Below are 18940 nucleotides of genomic sequence, written 5' to 3' on the forward strand. Positions count from 1 at the left end.
AATTACTAGTTCAAGGCTTATTAGTGTAGGTAAATAGTGAACACTTTATTAACATCTAACATTAAAATGATCACTTTTCTAGAGGCATTAAAAATTACTTTTAAACATCAACTATTTGAGTTTCTAGAGATATAGAAAATTCTAATACAGTAAAAAATAAAAATTACAAACTAAACCAGAGCTTAAAGCCAAAAATATTCCCTGGTTCTCAAAAGTCTCCTAAATATTTCTAAAGGGTCCAAAGTGGTTTAATTAAAGAAAGCCAAATCCAATCAAGAACGGTCCTGGTCCACCTAGGCGGCTGTGCTATCCAGGACTACTCAGAAGGCTAGGACCTGCTCTCACTCCTTCCCAGAAGTCCCTGTAGCACTGAGAGTGAGGCGCTGGAGGAGGGCAGGAGATGGCCATTAACCTCTGGGAGCTAGATCTCTTAACTCTTTACATCACAACGGTCTGGTAACAACTAGATAGTATTAAACTACTGAAAGGCGTCACAGCCTTACTTCAAGGGTTCAACATTTCCTTTGCAGCTATTAAAACTGTCTGTGAACCCATGTCTCTTTTCCATAAGCAACTTAAACTCTATTTATAATTAATTGCTGAGATATTGAAGTACTATAGCTCAGTAAAGTGAAATTCCCAACATATACCTGTATCGTGCATCATAAAAATAGATTATGTTTAAAACCAGGTAGATTTAACATGAGAAAATTGAAAAACAAGAACAATACGAAAGTGTCCACTCTAAACTGTTCAATAATAGTTATTATAGTTCTAATCTGCACTATATAATGAGAATACTATTAGGTTAAAAGAGTGTTTAGCCTTGGGAAGGTTTCTTTTTATACTGATACTTTTTTTTTTTTAAAGATTTTTATTTATTTATTCGAGAGAGATAGAGACAGCCAGCGAGAGAGGGAACACAAGCAGGGGGAGTGGGAGAGGAAGAAGCAGACTCCTAGCATATGAGCCTGATGTGAGGCTGGATCCCAGGACCCCGGGATCACGCCCTGAGCCAAAGGCAGATGCTTAACGACTGAGCCACCCAGGCACCCCTATATTGATACCTTTTAAGCTGCTATTCTTACTGCTGTTTCACAGACCAAATATCAAAAGCAATATTCTTGCCCTGTAAGACCACAAAACTTGCTGAACTTTTGGCACATGTGCAGAAACTGTATTTCCATAGAGTAAATAATCCCTATTTCTCCCCCCCAATCAGTTGCTTATTTATTTATTTATTTATTTATTTATTTATTTATTTATTTATTAAGTAGGCTCCAGGCCCAGTGTGGAACCCACCATGCAGCTTGAACTCACAACCCTGAAATCAAGAGTCAGGTGCTTAACTGAATGAGCCACCCAGGTACCCTTTACTTATTTATTTTTTAAGTAATCTCTACACCCAACGTGGGGCTTGAACTCATGACCTTGAGATCAAGAGTCAGATGCTCTACTGACTGAGCCAGGTGCCCCGACAATCTCCATTTCTCATCATTGCCTAATCATGGTATGGTTATGACTGTTTCTATATCACTAAGTATTCATCCTCATACAAAATTGTACTTGGGGTAATAAAATCAGTCATCACAATTTAAGTAACAAACATGCTAAGACCGTTTTGGAATTCTGAAGGAAATATGTATACAAACAAACTATAAGCGTAGAAAAACTATTTTAGTATTTTGTTTTGGTTCATCTCAACATTTCCTTTTATTCATTTCTTTAAGAATTTACTGGAAAAAAATAAAATAAAAAACAGAAGATCTTATTGACTGACTCTCTGACCATTAGTCTTGTTGATAATCTTAGGCACTGTCAAAATCAAAACAGGTACCATTTATGTAGCATATGTAATGTGTGAGTTTAAATATAAGGAGCTTTAAATATGTTATCTACTAAGTTCCAGGTCCATACATTTAATTGCCTACCGGACTCCCCAAATTGGAAGTCACACAGACATTTAAAACTTAACATGTCTTGGGGTTCCTGGGTGGCTCAGTTGGTTAAGCATTTGCCTTTGGCTCAGGTTATGATCTCAGGGTCCTGCAATCAAGCTGAGCCCTGCATGGGGCTCCCTGCTCAGTGGGGAGGGGAGTCTGTTTCTCCCTCTCCCTCTGCCCCACCCCCCTGCTCATGCTCACTCTCTCTCAAATAAATAAATAAAATCTAAAAAAAAAAAAATGAAAAACAAAAAACAACCCTCAACACATCCTGAAAAAGAACTTTCTGTCTCCCTTACAAACATATTCCATTATTCTGAAACCGGATGAATGATACCACCATCCCTTTGGTCATCAAGAAACCTGGCAGTTATAATAATACCAGTTGTAAAAGCTACTACTTGGGAACACCTATTTTGTGCCAAGAATTATGCAAAGTATATTATCTATATTAAATCTAATGCCACCCTCCAAAAACTTGCAAGACAGGTATTATTCTAAGAAATCTTATAGTAAAGAATCCTGTTTAATTTCAGTTAATTCAACTTTTCTTCAATTAATTTTAGCACTGAATGCTTTTTTCACCTTAACTTCTGGCAAACCAATTAATAGTACTAATTAGATCAAACTTTGGAAATGCCTTTTTTAAAAAACCGTCATCAAACTGTGCTCATTCTTTTTGCCAAAGTCATACTACTGATCTACTCAATAAAGATGGGTAGTTGGAAGGATAATGAGTTTAAGGTTATATTTTCTATTTATAATAGAAATTTTACTTCCCCATAGCCTGATTTCTTGGTGTGAGTCCAATTTCTTTCAGATCAATTATTTATGAAAATTTGCCTTCTAGAATAATATGTTTAAATATGAGAAATAAAGAACATACCAGTAGTTTATGGTTTTTTTAATGTGAGTGGATGAATAGAGTAACATTGTTACTCTTTCTATGAGGTAGCAGATAATTAATTCAGCACTAACCAGGCACCAAATTTAAAAGCATGGGAAATATAGGAATAATTTTAAAATATGATCCCTTTTCTCTAGATGCTTATAATCTAGTTGGCACTAAATAAAGAGTAAAATGCCAATGAGACCAAGGGAGAAAAAACAAAAAACTGAGCTCACAGAGCAGATTATGATTGCCAAACATGGGGGTGGGAAGTAGGTGAAATGTGTGAAGACGTTCAAAAGGTACAACTTTCCGTTTATAACATAAGTAAGTCATGAGGATATAACGCACAGCATGGTGATACAGTTAATACTGCATATAACAAATACTGCTGCATATAATAAAAATGTACATTTGAAAGTTGCTAAGAGAGATCTTAAAAGTTCTCATCACAAGAAAAAAAATTTCTTGTAACCATGTATGGTGACGGATATTACCTAGACTTATTGTGGTGATCATTTCACGATATGCAAATACCGAATCATCTTGTTGCGCACCTGAAACTAGTATATGTCAATTATACCTCAATAAAATAATAATGAATAAAAAAGTAAAATAAAAACAGACCAAGAGTACTTTGATAGAACATTAGAAATACCAAAAATAGCAACATGATTAACTGCCAAAGGCATGGTAAAACAATATGTAGCTAATAAGAGCTTATAAGAGAAAGACGTTGCTTGGAAAATGCAGTGTAAAATATAACAGGTAGAAATATTTCCAAAGAAATTACATAAATCTGCTTTAGTTGTCCTTTACGTATACCTGCATTATCAATTTGCACAAATTTTTTCTTTAAAAAAAGTTTTACAGAATACAAGTAATTTAAGTAACACAGTAAGCTCAGCATTCTGCAAAAATACAAAAAGAATCGTCTCTGGCTCCAAAAATCACACCTCTATCTACAAATTAGCCACAGTTAGGTGTGCTGACATAAGCGTATTGCACTACCAAATGCTGGAAGTGCTGCAAGAATTAAAACGTTATGGGTACATGGGAACAAGACAACCCAAACAAACTTGACAGTCTTAAAAGTCATTATCCTCAACAACTTGAAAAACCCAAAGTATCTATGGCAAAGAAAAAAGAAATTCCACACAAGACCAATAAATGGATACTCCAGCATCAAACCTTAGGAAAAAAATGCTGGAAGCCATATAAGAATTTATTTTTGGATACCTAGTCAGATTTTAATGACATATTCAAAATGAAAAATAAATATCTAGCTATAGAAAAGTATCATACTGAGACAGGGAAACTAGAAGAACCCCATGAAAAATTGCTTTATTCACTCTTTTTCCTGCTTCCACTCTTGCTGAGACCTATACCGCATCCCCACTTACACACACACACACACACACACACACACACACACACTAGACGTCCCACTCGTAAAGGTCAAGAATTTAATGATTTTTTGGAGTCTTTGAGCACAACAGATAACATCGAAGGAGTTGGTGGGCAGGGTCATCATGAACATTTTCTAAGACACTGACTCCACAAGACCCCTGGCTGCAGGGCACAGGTGACTTAGGGAGAACAACTAAACCCTATTCTTTGCTCCTGGATTATCAAGAAACATGTGCACCAGACCACCATCCTCAATAAAAATCCCAGGCTCCAAGCAAAGACAAGACTCACTCTTCCTTCCTCTCTCAATCTCCCAAACGTTCTGTCAGTATCTACGCTTTCTCTGTGATAGACTCTGTTCTCACCTCCTCTTGGCTCCAGTTTGATTTTTATCCTGCATGAAGTTAAGGACCCTCTTGGCGGGTCCTGTGGGAACCTCCCTCTGGGTCCTTGGACCCAGCCAGCCTACATCAATATCACGAAGATATATTAAAAAGTATGAGATCAAAAGATATACTTCTTTGCAATGGTATTAACCTCAGTACTTGGACTATTATCCCCTAACTTTCACTGATTATGATCCTAATTGCTAACACCAAATACACATAGTAAATGTAACAAGAGGTATAATCCTCCTGTCCATTTTCTGAATGTCTTAGAATACTTGCTGTTGCAGCAGGAAAGATTTCATAGACATTTCTCAATTTTGGTATTAAAACATAGTCTACAAGCTAACTAAGGTCTGAAAGACCCATCACAATTCAAACACAATCGCAATTTTCTCTCCAATTAAATACAATGTCTAAATATATATAAGCCACATAACACATCTTCAAATAGGTTCCCTTTTTTATAGTCATGGGAGAAGCTAGGAGAATTATTTCATTAAAGAACTTCAAAATCATCAGAAGTTCAGCAAGATACCCACATTAAAAATCAACATGACAAAAAAACTGCCAAAAAGAGATCGTATAGAAATGGTTTTAGGAACTTTACCTTTTCTGTCAGTAAATTTCAAATACTGTGGAAAAGCTGAACGAGTAAGATGCGTATGTGCCCCTCTACTCAGCACCTGTGAGCCTTGTGCTGCAAATGTTGTGCTACCACCCCCCACCTCTCCGTCTTCCTCTTCCTTCATCTATCGATGCATTTGTTTTTGACAAATCCCCACGTCATCAAATACATTAATACTTCTAAAGAAGAACAGAGGACACTGAGTCAGATAAATACTATAAATACCCATATGTAAATTCAGTTCCACCCAATGGGTTCAGACAGATCAGGTTTTATCCCAAATGAGAATTTTTTTTGATATTTTGGGCTTTCTAATTTAAATTTCAAAAATGTAGATAAAGGATGGTGAGCTGTCGTTTAATCCCCGTGTTACACAGGAAACTGAAGCATCTAAAGGGTCCATAATTTATGAAAGACTAAGACAAGTAGCGAAACCACGTAGAGGTCAGGCAATCTATTCCAGAGCCCGTACTTCCAACCACTGCTCCAGGGAGCCTCCAATCCAACAGGAAATCCTCGTGATTTTATCTATCCAGACTAATTCCATGACCCTTAATTCCAATGCTGCCCTCATCTGAAACACCTTCCTCTCTCACTGGGTTTACTGCACTAACCTGCTAACCAGGCTATCTGATTCTTCCATCTGTTTAACTAATAGTCAAAGCCAATGTTCTCTGGCCTACAAAAACTCCAGGTTCTGTACCCTCTCATTTGTCTTCCATCGATGACCTCCCCTACTTCTCTCCCCTCTCTCACATGGCCAGCGCACCGGCCTCTATGCTCCTCCTCGTCCCCAGGCATGTTCCCCCTTAGGGCCTTGGCACTGATTAGGCCTCCTGCCTGGCACACAGTTCCTTTTGTGTTTACATGACCATGCCACATGACCATGCCCTCACCCCTGCAATATCATTTTGCAATATACTGCCCACTTTATTTAAAATTGCAACTGCCCCCTCCCCAACTGACTCTCCAAATCCCCCTCCTTTCCTGCTCTAGTTTTTCTTTCTAACACTTATTACCTTCTAATATGCTAGACAATTCACTTATTTTTTATTTCCCTATCTCTTCTGCTCTTAGATTTTACATGTATACCAATATATCTTAAGCCCTTAAAAAATCGTCTAGTACATAGTAAATGCTCAAAAAACAATTATTGCTATTGAGACTTTCCTGTCAACTTCAACCCAAATACTTTGAGCCCCACTCTTCTACATCTCTTACAGCTGTTAGCATTTCTCAGGATTGCACAAAAAGTTAGAACCTCAAAAAAGATGTTTACAATACATTTTAAAACAGCCAAGTGTTATACACTCATGCTTTTACCAAGATTCTTTATGTAGAAATATACTTTATAGGAACATGGAGAAATGTTCATGACGTCACTCGAGGAGACAGGCAAGGAAGAGCTCGTATACGGAAACAGTATGTATTCGTGTGTATTTACAGGTTTTCTGGTATGGTGACATCAGGTATTTCTAAAGCACTTCTCCCTTCTGTATAGTCATATTTTCTCATTTTTTCAATAATGAACATGTATTGTTTATATGATTGACAAATACATATACTTCTATGCCCCCCAAAAATTATCTTCACAATATAATTACCAGCTAAATTCTAACTCTTGCTCTATGAATAAAATATTTATTCACTATTAATAAAACTGTTTTATAAATGTAATATTGATATGTGCTATTAATAGAAGTTAAGAGACCATCTACAGATATTTATCTAATTATTTTCTTTATACAAGAGATGATGTGGCTAATTCTTCTGTTTATACCAAGACTAATGTGGCACAGATGTCCTGAATATTGCCACTACATCAGTATATCTATGGGAAATCCACATATTCAATCTAACTTTCAGATATTACCTTTGAAATACTCTTTTCAATGCTACTACTTTTAATTGGCTTTTATATTTGTGGTATAAACTTATAAACATTTCTTTTTTATGTTTAAATTCAGAATTATAAGTAACATAAATGTATTCAACTTGAGCTTTTGTTGTTGTCGCTATGAAAAGTATTAATATTTATTTCAATTGTTCCCTGTTTCACAAGTATTTAAAGTAATGTAATTAATGAAGTAAAGCTATGGATTTAGAGAAACTGTACCCTATATTTTACACATCTTTCAAGACTACTATTATTTCACTTAAGGAAAATCAACAAAAGAGCTACTTTAATGCCAACTCTTAATTTAGAAAATATATTCATTTTCAGAAAAATTTGGAATCCTTACTTTAACTTCTAAAATGTACACATAATAATGTTAATTAAGATCTCAAAGACAAGCTTAATTATGATCAATTACTTTCTTTCCAAACAAAAAACAAGTTCACTTATTGTCTATAAAAGAAAACCTAAATAGGTTTATAATACTTTTCCATGATCTTAAATATAGAAAGAAAATATTATATTTTTTAGTGTTTACATGTATTTATATCTGATTTAAATGAAATTTGATTAAGGTTTTTCCAAACTTAAATTCCATTCAACAATTTTTTTAAATTATTGCAAAAACTAAAAAAATAAATAAATACACGAGGGTATTTAAAATGAATGTTTACATACCTTGGCTTCCGAAATGCTAAACTATATTGCTGGCAAGCCAGACCCACAGTGGGGGTATAAACAATAGGCATGAATTTCTCAATGTCAGACATTAGCACACTGTAAAAGAGCTTTTCGTTTCTGTCTTGAAGATCCATTAAGAGAAGATACCTGTGGAAATTGGACATAATGAGATCTAGATTCCAACAAGTCACGAAACAGCTGCTTAGAAATACATTTTTCAACATTTTTTACATCACATAGAAAACACAGATCAAAAAAGACTTTAGAAATATTCTTAAACACCTCAAAGAATGAAGAACCATAAACCTGAGTGATTGTCATTCAAACGTTAAAATCATCGCTGACACAGCACAGTTTTGTTTAATATCTGGAAAGATTTTATTTCTATTTTAAAATGAAAATACCACTATAGATATAATTTAAACATTAAGTAAATAGACTTCATCCTGTAGCTCGTAGTACGGAATAACCAAGGGAAATGACAAGTAGAAAATAAGGAGTTTCGCACCAACCCTAAAAATTACTAAGGCAGGCAAGCTCAAGAGACTTACTGTTTGTATCAAATGGCCTTTTTCTTTCTAGAGGCATTTCTAACCCAGAGTTCTCTTTCTAAACATCAACCTTATCATGTTACCTGTAACCTTCAATAATTCATAGAATAAAACCCAAACTGCTCAGTACAACTTAAAACAGTCTTGCAAAAGTCTTACCAGCCTTTTAAAGTTGATTTACCTTTCCTGGAATAGTTGAAAATGCACAGCATTTGGAGTTAGAGATACAAGGATTCTAATGTTTGGCAAATAGATGGGTTATATGAAACCCTGTAACATTTGGGAAGATGATGACTTTCAGGCATGCTAAAACTGATTTAGTAATGTGGAAATCATCATTGCTAAATCAATGATCAATTCTCAGACCTCATCGTATTTTACCTGTCAAAACATCTGACACAGGTGCCCTTCCTTAGAGCTCAATACTTTCTTTTTACTTGTCTTCTGAGCCATCATATTTTTCTTGGTTTTCCTCCTGCCTCACTGGTCACTCCTTTCCTGTTTCTTTGTTGCTTCCTCCTCTTCTCTGAAAGCTCTCTAACACCCATACCTAATATATTAGGAAATTAGGTAGGCGTTACCTTTAACATACACCCAAAATCTAAACGCCTTCATTGCTACCATCCTGGGTCTAATCTCTGACCTGGATTAATGTGATAGTCTCCTAAATATTCTTCCAGCCTACATTCTATTCTCAACATTGCAGTCTTCTTGAAATACAGGTCAGATCGTGTTGATCTTCTGTTCAAAACCTTAAATGGCTCCCATCTCACCCAGAATAACACCAAAGTCCTTTAGTGGTCTTCAAAGCCATTCATAATCTGTCCTCTACTACCTCGCTAACTTCCCCTCCCAACCTACCATTTTCCCCCAGCTCATTCTGCTCCAGAAACAGGTCTCTGCTGACCCTTGGACATACCGGCTGAAGGACACTGTTCCTCAGATTTCCCCCTGGTTAATTACCTCACTGCCTTTGATTATTCGCTCATGAATCACCTTCTCAGTGAAGTCTATCCCGATTGATGTAACAATGTAACAACACAAACTGACCCTTGCAACCCTCAGCCCCTCTTACCCTACTTTTTTTCCATCAGCACCTGTCAATTTCCAGCATAGTATTTTATTATTTTACTATTTAGTATTTAATAATTTTTAAAAATAATTTACCTAAATTCTATGAGGGCAGAGATCAAGGTCTATAATCCCAATGTCTCAAAGAGCACCTGACAGTTGATGCTCAAAAAATATTTGAGGAATAGTCTGTGGTAAAAACATGAATGTGATCAGCTCTTACGAGGTAGAGGTAAATGGCCCAGGAAAAGAATATAAAGTAAAAACAACAAAGTCTGAAGGAAAGACTTAGGGAACAAATGAAAGGGATTATAAAGGAGTTTAAGAAGCAGCAAACATAAACATTAGGCAAACGGGTCAGCCTCTTCCCCAGCTGCCCCTGTCATCATCACTCGTGGGTTCATGAAGTGGCCACAGCAGGGATGGAGGTTATCCATGGGCTCAGCAACACGCACTTCCACTCACCAAAGCCCACCTGGCTACAGACACTGCCAAATGCCCCCTCTGCAAGAAGAGACCCATGCTGAACACCTGATACAGCACCATTCCAGGGAGTGATGCCACACTGGACTGCTTCCGTCATGGAAGGGGTGGTGTTGGTTCCTACTGGGATAGAACTTACTCTGGATACAGATTTACTTCCCCTGCACACAATACTTCTGCCAAAACTACAATCCAAGGATTTACAGAATGCCTTAAACACCATTACAGTGTTCCACACAATACTGCTTTTAATCAAAGAATGCGCTTCCAACGAGAGTAAACCAAGTGTGGCAATGGGCCCGTATTCATGGAATTCACCATGTTTCCCACCATCCTGAGGCAGCTGGCTTGACAGCATGCCAGAATGGCCTTCTGAAGACGGTTACAGCACCAGGTAGATGGCAACCTGCAACGCTGAGGCAAGGTTCTCCAGGATGCCGTGTGTGCTCTGAATCAGTGTCCACTATATGGTGCTATTTGTCCACTAGCCCGGATTCACGGGTCAAAGAACCAAGGGATGGAAATGGAAGTGGCACCACTCACTATGACCCCCAGTGACCCACTAGCAAAACTGCTTCCTGTCCCCATGAACTGATGCTCTACTGGCCTTGAAGTCTTAGTTCCAAAGGGAGGAATGTTTCTACCAGGAGACAATGATTCCATTGAACTGGAGGTTAATATCGCTGCTAGCCACTTTGGGCATCATACGCCTCTGAATCAACAAGCAAAGAAGAGAGTTACTGTGCTAGATGGGGTGACTGATCCTGACTGCCAAAGGGAAGCTGGACTGCTACCCCATTATTATTATTATTATTGTTATTATTATTATTATTTAAAGATTTATCTTAGAGAGATACAAAGAGACAGCATAAGCAGGGGAGGGGCAGAAGGAGAAAATCCTCAAGCAGACATCCCACTGGGCATGGAGCCTGACTCCGGGCTCGATCCCACGAGATCACAACCTGAGCGGAAACCAAGAGTTGGCTGCTCAACTGAGTGAGCCACCCAGATGCCCCATCTACTCCATAATTATTATTAATCTTCAACCTCCCGGTAAAAAGGAATTCTGCCAACAGACTGCCTTTGGACCGGAACTGCAACTCTTCCCTTGGTTTCCAGCCTGCCGCTTCACCTACAGATTTAGGATTTCCCTAGGCTCCATAATCCTGTGAGCCAATTCCAAATAAATAAATAAATAAAGTTAAGTAAGTAAGTGAGTGAGTGAGTAAGTCTCTCTATATAGAACCAGCAGGATATGTGTATGTTTTCGCTCTTTTTCTACGGAGAACCCTGACTAATACAAATACTTACACTCGGTACTGGTTTGCTACCTCTTCTAACCTTTGCAATAATATTTTCAAATAACTATTATTTCTGTCAACCCACAAATAAAAAAACCTCAGGTTTAGAGAGTTTCAGTACCTTAATGAGAAAGGACCGAGCCACAAGTACAGGGCAAGGCAGACACAGTGGTCATGGCAATGGTTGCAATAGTTTGCTTAAGGCCCCATTGCTAGTGAAACACAGCAGTATTTCAACAGGAGGCCACCCAATTCCAAAGGTAGGGAACAATGTTACCTTCATCTTTGTGCAGACACAGAAACTGAATTCTAAAAGTAAGTGACCCACATTTGCAGTAGTGTTAGAACCAAGCTTGGAGGGTGAAAAAGTGTGCTTTTATCTACAATGAACTTAAAGTCTGACTGAACACCGCTATGTCCTGTTTTACTCTGTCTAAAAGGGCATTTCCTGATAATTCACCTTCACAGCAACCATCTGATCACAAGAGAAAAGTAGTCTCTTTGTGGATATATTTAGAAAGGAAAATTGTATGTTATTCGAATGTTCCTACCAAGGGTAAATTTTTTAAAACATCATTGTATTTATGGGGCACCTGGGTGGCTCAGGCTCAGACACACTTAAGGGTCTGCCTTCGGCTCAGGCCATGATCGCAAAGGTCCTGGGACTGAGTTCCACATAGGGTTCCCTGCTCTGCAGGGAGTCTGCTTTTCCCTCTCCCTCTGCCCCTTCCCCCTGCTTCTGCTCTCTCTCTCTCTCTCTCAAAGAAATAAAATCTTTAAACGGGGGTGCCTGGGTGACTCAGTCAGTTGAGCATCTGCCTTCAGCTCAGGTCATGATCCCAGCGTCCTGGGATCGAGCCCCATATCAGGCTCTCTGCTCAACGGGGAGCCTGCTTCTCCCTCTCCCCCCACCCCTGCTCATGCTTGCTCTCTCTTGCACTCTCTCATGCTCTCTCTCAAATAAATAGTCTTTAAAAAAAAATCTTTAAAAAAAAGTCATTGTATTTATAGGTAAATTCTCCTCAAACTTGACTACTCTTTCCAAATCATTAAATATTTTAACTTTCTCATCCAATAAAAAATAAACCAGACAACAACTATCTATGAGAAATGTAAAAATCATCTTCAGGAATGTGTTACCTGTCAAAGTCAGAGGTCAGACGCTCAAAATTTTTAATTACTCTAAGAACCTGGATATCCTGACTGATGAAGCAAGGTGGCAACAATCCATGAATATTCAACTGTTGTCTCTCTTCCAGTGTAAAAGCCAAGTCCTATGGAAAAAAGAAAAACACAGTAATTTGAAGGGAATAAAAACCAAAACCTATATACATATACACACATAAAATCCAACAAATACATGGAATTAAAATTCAGAAGATCTGGTATTATCTAAACATGGCCATTCAACTGTGAGGTCATGTCGTCTCTTAATACCTCAGTTTCCTCATCTTTAAATATTAGAATACTATAATATTTTCAGACCTCTGTCATTCACATTGTTAGTTTTGAAATCAGGTAACACATAAAATGATGTGAAGATATGCAAATGAAAGATACAAATATTAATGTTATTCAATGTATAAATGAGTAGGAATTATAAGAGATTTTAAAATTATGAACATGAGTAGGTCACCTATGACCTGCTGTGCCTCCCCCTATAAAATAGATCAAAAAATGCCTCATATATGATTGAGGCACCTGTTCCAACACTCCTCTCCCAAATCATCTCCTACTATTCTTTTGTTTTTAATGTCGATGCTTTTTTTTTAAAGATTTTATTTATTTATTTGAGAGAGAGAGCGAGAAAGCACACAAGCAGGGGGAGTGGCAGAGGGAGAGGGAGAAGCAGACTCCCCACTGAACAGGGAGCCCAATGCGGGACTCGATCCCAGGACCCTGGGATCATGACCTGAGTCGAAGGCAAATGTTTAACCGACTGAGCCACCCAGGTGACCCATCTCCTACTATTCTTATTACACTCCTAGCTACACAAATTGGTGAACCATTGCCTGAACACAGCACAGTCTTTCATTCTTTCATGACACCATGGACAAAAATGTTTTCCTTGCTTTTCCACCTTTCAAATCTGACCTCAACTACTCCTTCTTCTCTAAAGCTTTTCCAGACTCAGCCAGCGTGTCCATTAGAACCCTATTATTATACTGTTATTGGTTTACATGAACACTGTATAAAACATGAGGTTTGCAAACAAGCAACGAAATACAACTGACTGATTGATGAAAAAAGTCCAGACTGGACCGAAGAGATCAGCTGGAACATAATATGAAGTCAAGTAATAGCAGAGAAACCCCAGCAGTCATTAATCTGGGAGAATGGGATGAGCAGTTCCCCTGAAGATGACTCCCCCTGGAGCTACCGAAGCCCAAGAGGCTTCTCTGAGTAGACTGACTCCTGGGTCTGGCAAAAGTGCACCAACATGATGATGGTTGGGTTCACTCACTGTCACCACGCCTGATGCTTCTTAGACAACCTGAATGGTAGAAGTGTGCTCACTAACTTTGTATTGGGTGATTCTACAGCCAGCCATCCTCCTCTGCCCCTGAAAAGTTTCTTGCAATGGCAGAATAGTGACTCCTGAATATTACTCTGGGAAAAAGACAATTTGATTCATCCCAGAAGTAGATGACCCGTCCAACCTCAGAAAGTAGGTGGAGGAGGTCAACAAACAACTCTTTCTTCTAATTGTTTAAATGTTTAGGCCCATTAATTCACGTCACTGGTGGAAAGCTTTATGTTTGATTCAACTCCTGGGTCAGGGGTCAGCCTGAAGAAAGAAAAATAGATTCATCCACTGGATGACCCCTAGTGGATCTCTCTAAATTGCCTACAAGGGCTAGCTGGGACCAATGGCTCCGGAACCTCCAGGACAAGAAACTTTACAATCTTGACTTCAAGGAAGGTCTCCAAGTGCTATCAGCACACGTGGTGTCCAGTTCCCAGATATTTTTTGCCAATAGTAGCCACTCTTATGACTGCAAAAGCCCCCATTGTTATGTGTTCAGTTGGGGGTCCTCTGGAGCTGCTCTGCTCCTCACTAGCTGGATGGGCCCTTTCCGAAAGGATAATCTGGTGTGTTCAGCTGCGCCTGGCCCCACCACCCTCTCCTGCATGCCTGGGGAGAGCAGACAGCGCAGCCTGTCAGTCCTTTGCCTAGGAGTTCCAGCAGGCACCAGGAGACACTCATGGTATTGCTAAAACCTTTTGCATGCCACTTTCTCTTTTATCTGTGGTCTGTGTCCCCCAATCAGAATGCAAAGTCCATGAGGTCAGGGAATTTTGTCTGTTATTTTTTTTCACTGCTTCATCCTTAGTGCTTAGAAAAGCACCTGATAAAACTAAAATTCCGTAATTTGCTGCATAAATAAAATAGAAACCTTTAAATATTTAATTTTAGAGAAATATTAAAAAATTTTTAAACAGTAAAATTACTGCTCAGGAAACTGATTAAAATATTAATTCTTGGTAAATTAAGTTTAAAATTAATAAGAACTGGGGCACTTGGGTGGCTCAGTCAGTTAAGCGACCAACTCTTGATTTCGACTCAGGTCACAATATTAGGGTTGTGACATTGAGCCCCACGTCAGGCTCCATGCTGGGTACAGAGACTGCTTACGATTCTCTCTCTCCCTCTCCCTCTGACTCTCCCCACCCAAAATAAGTAAATATACACATAAATAAGTAAATAAATAAAATTAAAAGGAACAAAAAAGGGATATTTTTATAAAAAAGTAATGATAAAATGGAAAGTATACTTCACTTATTAAAGATATAACTGGGAAGACTGATCATTTAAAGCAAAATGTCATGAATAACTCTGGAATAAAAGAGAATTATATACAGTAATGTATTTGAAAAAGAAAGAAAATTCAACAGATTTCTGTCTAGCTTAAAATGAAAAATTTGGAAATTAAAAATGGGGAAAAAACTAGAATAAAGTTAAAAATCTCAAAAATATATGATGCAAAAAGTAGTAAATTTCTGAATATTATGCCTTGAAAATCTATCTGCAAAATAATAATCAAAATTATCAATATTCTGAGAATAAGGCTTATTATCAGAAGCACTAACATATGTTCCTGCATTCACTTAATAATGGCACTTAATCATTTATTGGTATATTAGTCCTTCTTTTAACTAATTTCCCAATGTTGATCTGAACTAACAGGTCTCCTGCACCTTTTGCCATGTAAATGACAATGCCATCTGGCTATCTTTTGCTATCCTTTGATGGTTAGTAACTACAAACACCCACATACTGTTAGCCAAATATTCTATGGCATAATAAAGTGTCAATTCAAGTCTTAAACAATAACCACCAAAAACAAAAGAACTAGGGCTTAAAAATTTGGGGAACTGGGCCAAGTTAAAGTCCTATGATTAGGTTCATATTCTATTACTACCCTTTATGAATTAGAAAAAAGTCAATGAGTAAGCAAACTTAAACCTTAAAATCCCTGAAAATTTAAAAATATATATGACAAGATTTCGTTTAAACCAGTTTTTAAGAATGACGCATCAGTGTGATACCTACCAACCAGAAGCTTCCCAGAAGTATTTGGAGAAACAATAAATAGAATTTTGAACCATTTAATAATCCTGGCTCTATCTTTCATTTTTTCATACTAACAGATACGTATTCATATATATTTTGTAGAAATTATAAAGAGTAGCTTAATACATTTTCCTTATTAAATACTAGCTTAATACAGTGAAACACTAGCCTAATACATGCTCCTCATTAAAAGCTGATGTAACAAATACCTGTTTCAAAGAATTTTTACCTTACAGTTATGCTGTGAGGCTATTCAACAAAGAATAGTGTATCCAAACTATACATGCAGCTTCTTTCATTTGATTTCTTCTGAGTCTTTCATACGGTTAAAAAGTTTAGATTTCTATACATATATTAAGTTTCCAGACCACCTATAATTCTAATTCCCTAAAAGCTTTCTCATACACTCTAATTTCAACCCTGGTTTTCTCATTTTCTATCTTTCTTTTTCTTTCCCTCCTTCTTATAAAACTTCTGGACCAGATCCCTAGACAGCAGAATGGTATGCTGTTTCACTGCTGAGGACCCAGACAGGACAACTATTCTTCTGGGTTCTACTAATTGATCCATGTATATCTTCTTGAGAAAACTGAGACTATCAAGCAGAAACGAAAACAAAATTCCTGGCATAACAAAGAGACGTATTAGAAACTGTGTTTGCACCTGAGAAAGAAACTTTGTCCTGAGTAATTCATCAGAAATGATTACCTTAAAAACAGAACACATACAATCTGAATTCCACGCTAACCATCTTTAATGTTTGCCATAAGCTTCAGTTATTTGCCTTGTTTTTCTCCTGAATAAGGACTCAAAGTAATCAACTCAAAAAATCTCTAGGTAATCTGTCAATGAATAATTCATTATAAAATGATTTATTGTAATGTTTGTATTATTTATAATTCTGAAATAAAGAGATCAAAGTGAGCTTTAGCTTTAAATGTCAACATTTTCAAATGTATTAACGTAGTTTACAAGCATATTCTTTAACTACAGAGAGAAAAGTGATTCTAATTTGTCCTGGACGTATATTAAAGGGTTCCTTCCCCCAAGTCTTCCAGAATGCCAAATACTGTTCTTCGAAACTGATTTTTTTAATTCTAATTAACAATATAGCTAATGACCCCTAGAACTTTCCTGGTGTATATAACCTCATTTCTTCAAAAAATTAATCAGCCAGATGGCATACACATTTCCAAAGTAAAGTTTTTAAATGATTATTTTGCATGCATTCAGCTGTGCAACCAAATTCTCTAGTGACTGTTTCCTTTAAGAAGCAGAAAATCAATAATTTAAAATCAATAATATATTAACAACAGCTTCTTTAAGAAAAATATTTGGTGCCATTACATAGCAATTAATTTTTACTCATAGTTTATATAGAGTAATTGAAACTGGTAGAAGTAATGATTACAAAAATAAATCTAAAATACACTTGGCCCTAAAGGGAGGGAAAAATAAAATAAGATGAAATCAGAGAGGGAGACAAATCATAAGATACTCTTAATTACAAGAAACAAACTGAGGGTTGCTGGAGTGAGGGGTGGTGGGATGGGGTAACTGGCATTAAGGAAGATAGGCATTAAGGAGGGCATTTGATGTAATGAGCACTGGGTGTTATATGCAACTGATGAATCACCAAACTCTACCTCTAAATGTTAATTAATTGAGTTTAAATTAAAATAAATAAATAAAATATACTTGGCCCTAGATACCCTAAAATTTACAGCAAAATATCATAACCATAACACCTAAAAATCATTTCATCTAGGTATTACAGGATATCAGCAAGTATAACTATTTTGTAGTTTAAGTGACATGTTTGCTTAATTAATGAAAAGAAAGAGCATCTCTACCTAAGAGACCAAATGGATTTTTAAAATATTGGATCAGAGGTTTAATTAAATAGTTTAAGTATTTCTCACTTAAAACTCAAATTACTAGTCTTTATATAGATTCCTTAAAAGCTGAGGACTTATTAACCATCAATGTTAATACTACATTTTTCAAACATAGCTCTTCAAATCATTAATAAGATTTTTAAATTCTTGGGACACTTGGGTGGCTCAGTTGGTTAAGCATCTGCCTTCAGCTGGGGTGGAAATCTGGGGGTCTTGGGATCAAGCCCTGTGGCAGGCTCCCTGCTCAGCTGGGAGCCTACTCCTCCCTCTCCCTCTGCCCCTCCCCCCATTACAGGCGTGCCCCCTCCCCCAAATAAAATCTTAAAAAAAAAAAAAAGAGTTTAAAATTATTTCAGCAGATGGAATGCCAGTGTGCCCAAGGAAGCTCACCAAATCAGTAAAGTACCTGTTAAGTAAGTAGACTGGAGGTAAGCAGACTGGTAATTGTTAGTAAACTACTGAAACTACCAATGCACACAAGTAATAAAAAAGCCAAATCTCATGTCTTGGATTGAAATGTGTATGAATAATCTAAATCAAATGGGTAATACTGATTGCCAGTAGAGGCCCTAAAAAATCACGTGCACATTTACACCATTCTAGATATGCCTATGATACTGCGTGTAGTGATTATCACAGAGTGAACCAGAAGCATTGGGATTACAAGATAATCATGTATTGTGACTCTGATTTCTTAATTCTTTGAGCTAGTCGAAGAATCTACAGCGTATGAAAATTAGATGGCAACTGAACATGAAGTTACCCACGAATTTGTAAATGTCCCTTGCCTCTTCCTGAACGATGAGGAGGAGGAGTCTTTTCCTCCTCCTCTCTGGATTAGCGAGGCGTCCTCCAGTGTCCTCCCAAAGCATCAAGTACCTCTATCATGCAACTTCTCATACTTCATTATTTCTGCGGAAGTGCTGTTTTACCCCAAGGTCTAGGTGCTTCTGGAGGACAGGAAATATGATATTCATATTTGAATAGCACCTGATAAAATGTCGAGATGGAGCAGGACCTCAATAAGTTTTAAATAAACAAATGGATGAACATATGAACCTGAAACAACTTTTCATTTCCATGTAGTTCAGTTCGATGTACAGACCCTCCTCAACTTACAAAGGGGTTACCTCCCAATCAACCCCTCGTAAACTGAAAATACTATGAAGTCGAAAATGCATTTAATACGTCTAACCTACCAAACATCACAGCTTAGTCTAACGTAC

At 37.3% G+C, this 18940-nt stretch overlaps 1 protein-coding gene across 1 annotated transcript in view; it reads right to left on the reverse strand.

The window, feature by feature from the left end:
- The window catches only part of ME1 (malic enzyme 1), a 175329-nt gene that overhangs the window by 138214 nt on the left and 18175 nt on the right, over positions 1 to 18940 (reverse strand). Inside the window, exons 2-3 of the mRNA XM_040643704.1 lie at positions 12381 to 12514; positions 7832 to 7981 (exon numbers count right to left, since the gene is read on the reverse strand). Coding sequence (XP_040499638.1) covers positions 7832 to 7981; positions 12381 to 12514 — 284 coding nt within the window. The remainder of the gene's footprint in view (positions 1 to 7831; positions 7982 to 12380; positions 12515 to 18940) is intronic.

The sequence above is a fragment of the Ursus maritimus genome, unplaced genomic scaffold (assembly GCF_017311325.1).
Source record: "Ursus maritimus isolate PB19 unplaced genomic scaffold, ASM1731132v1 scaffold_29, whole genome shotgun sequence".
NCBI lineage: Eukaryota > Metazoa > Chordata > Mammalia > Carnivora > Ursidae > Ursus > Ursus maritimus.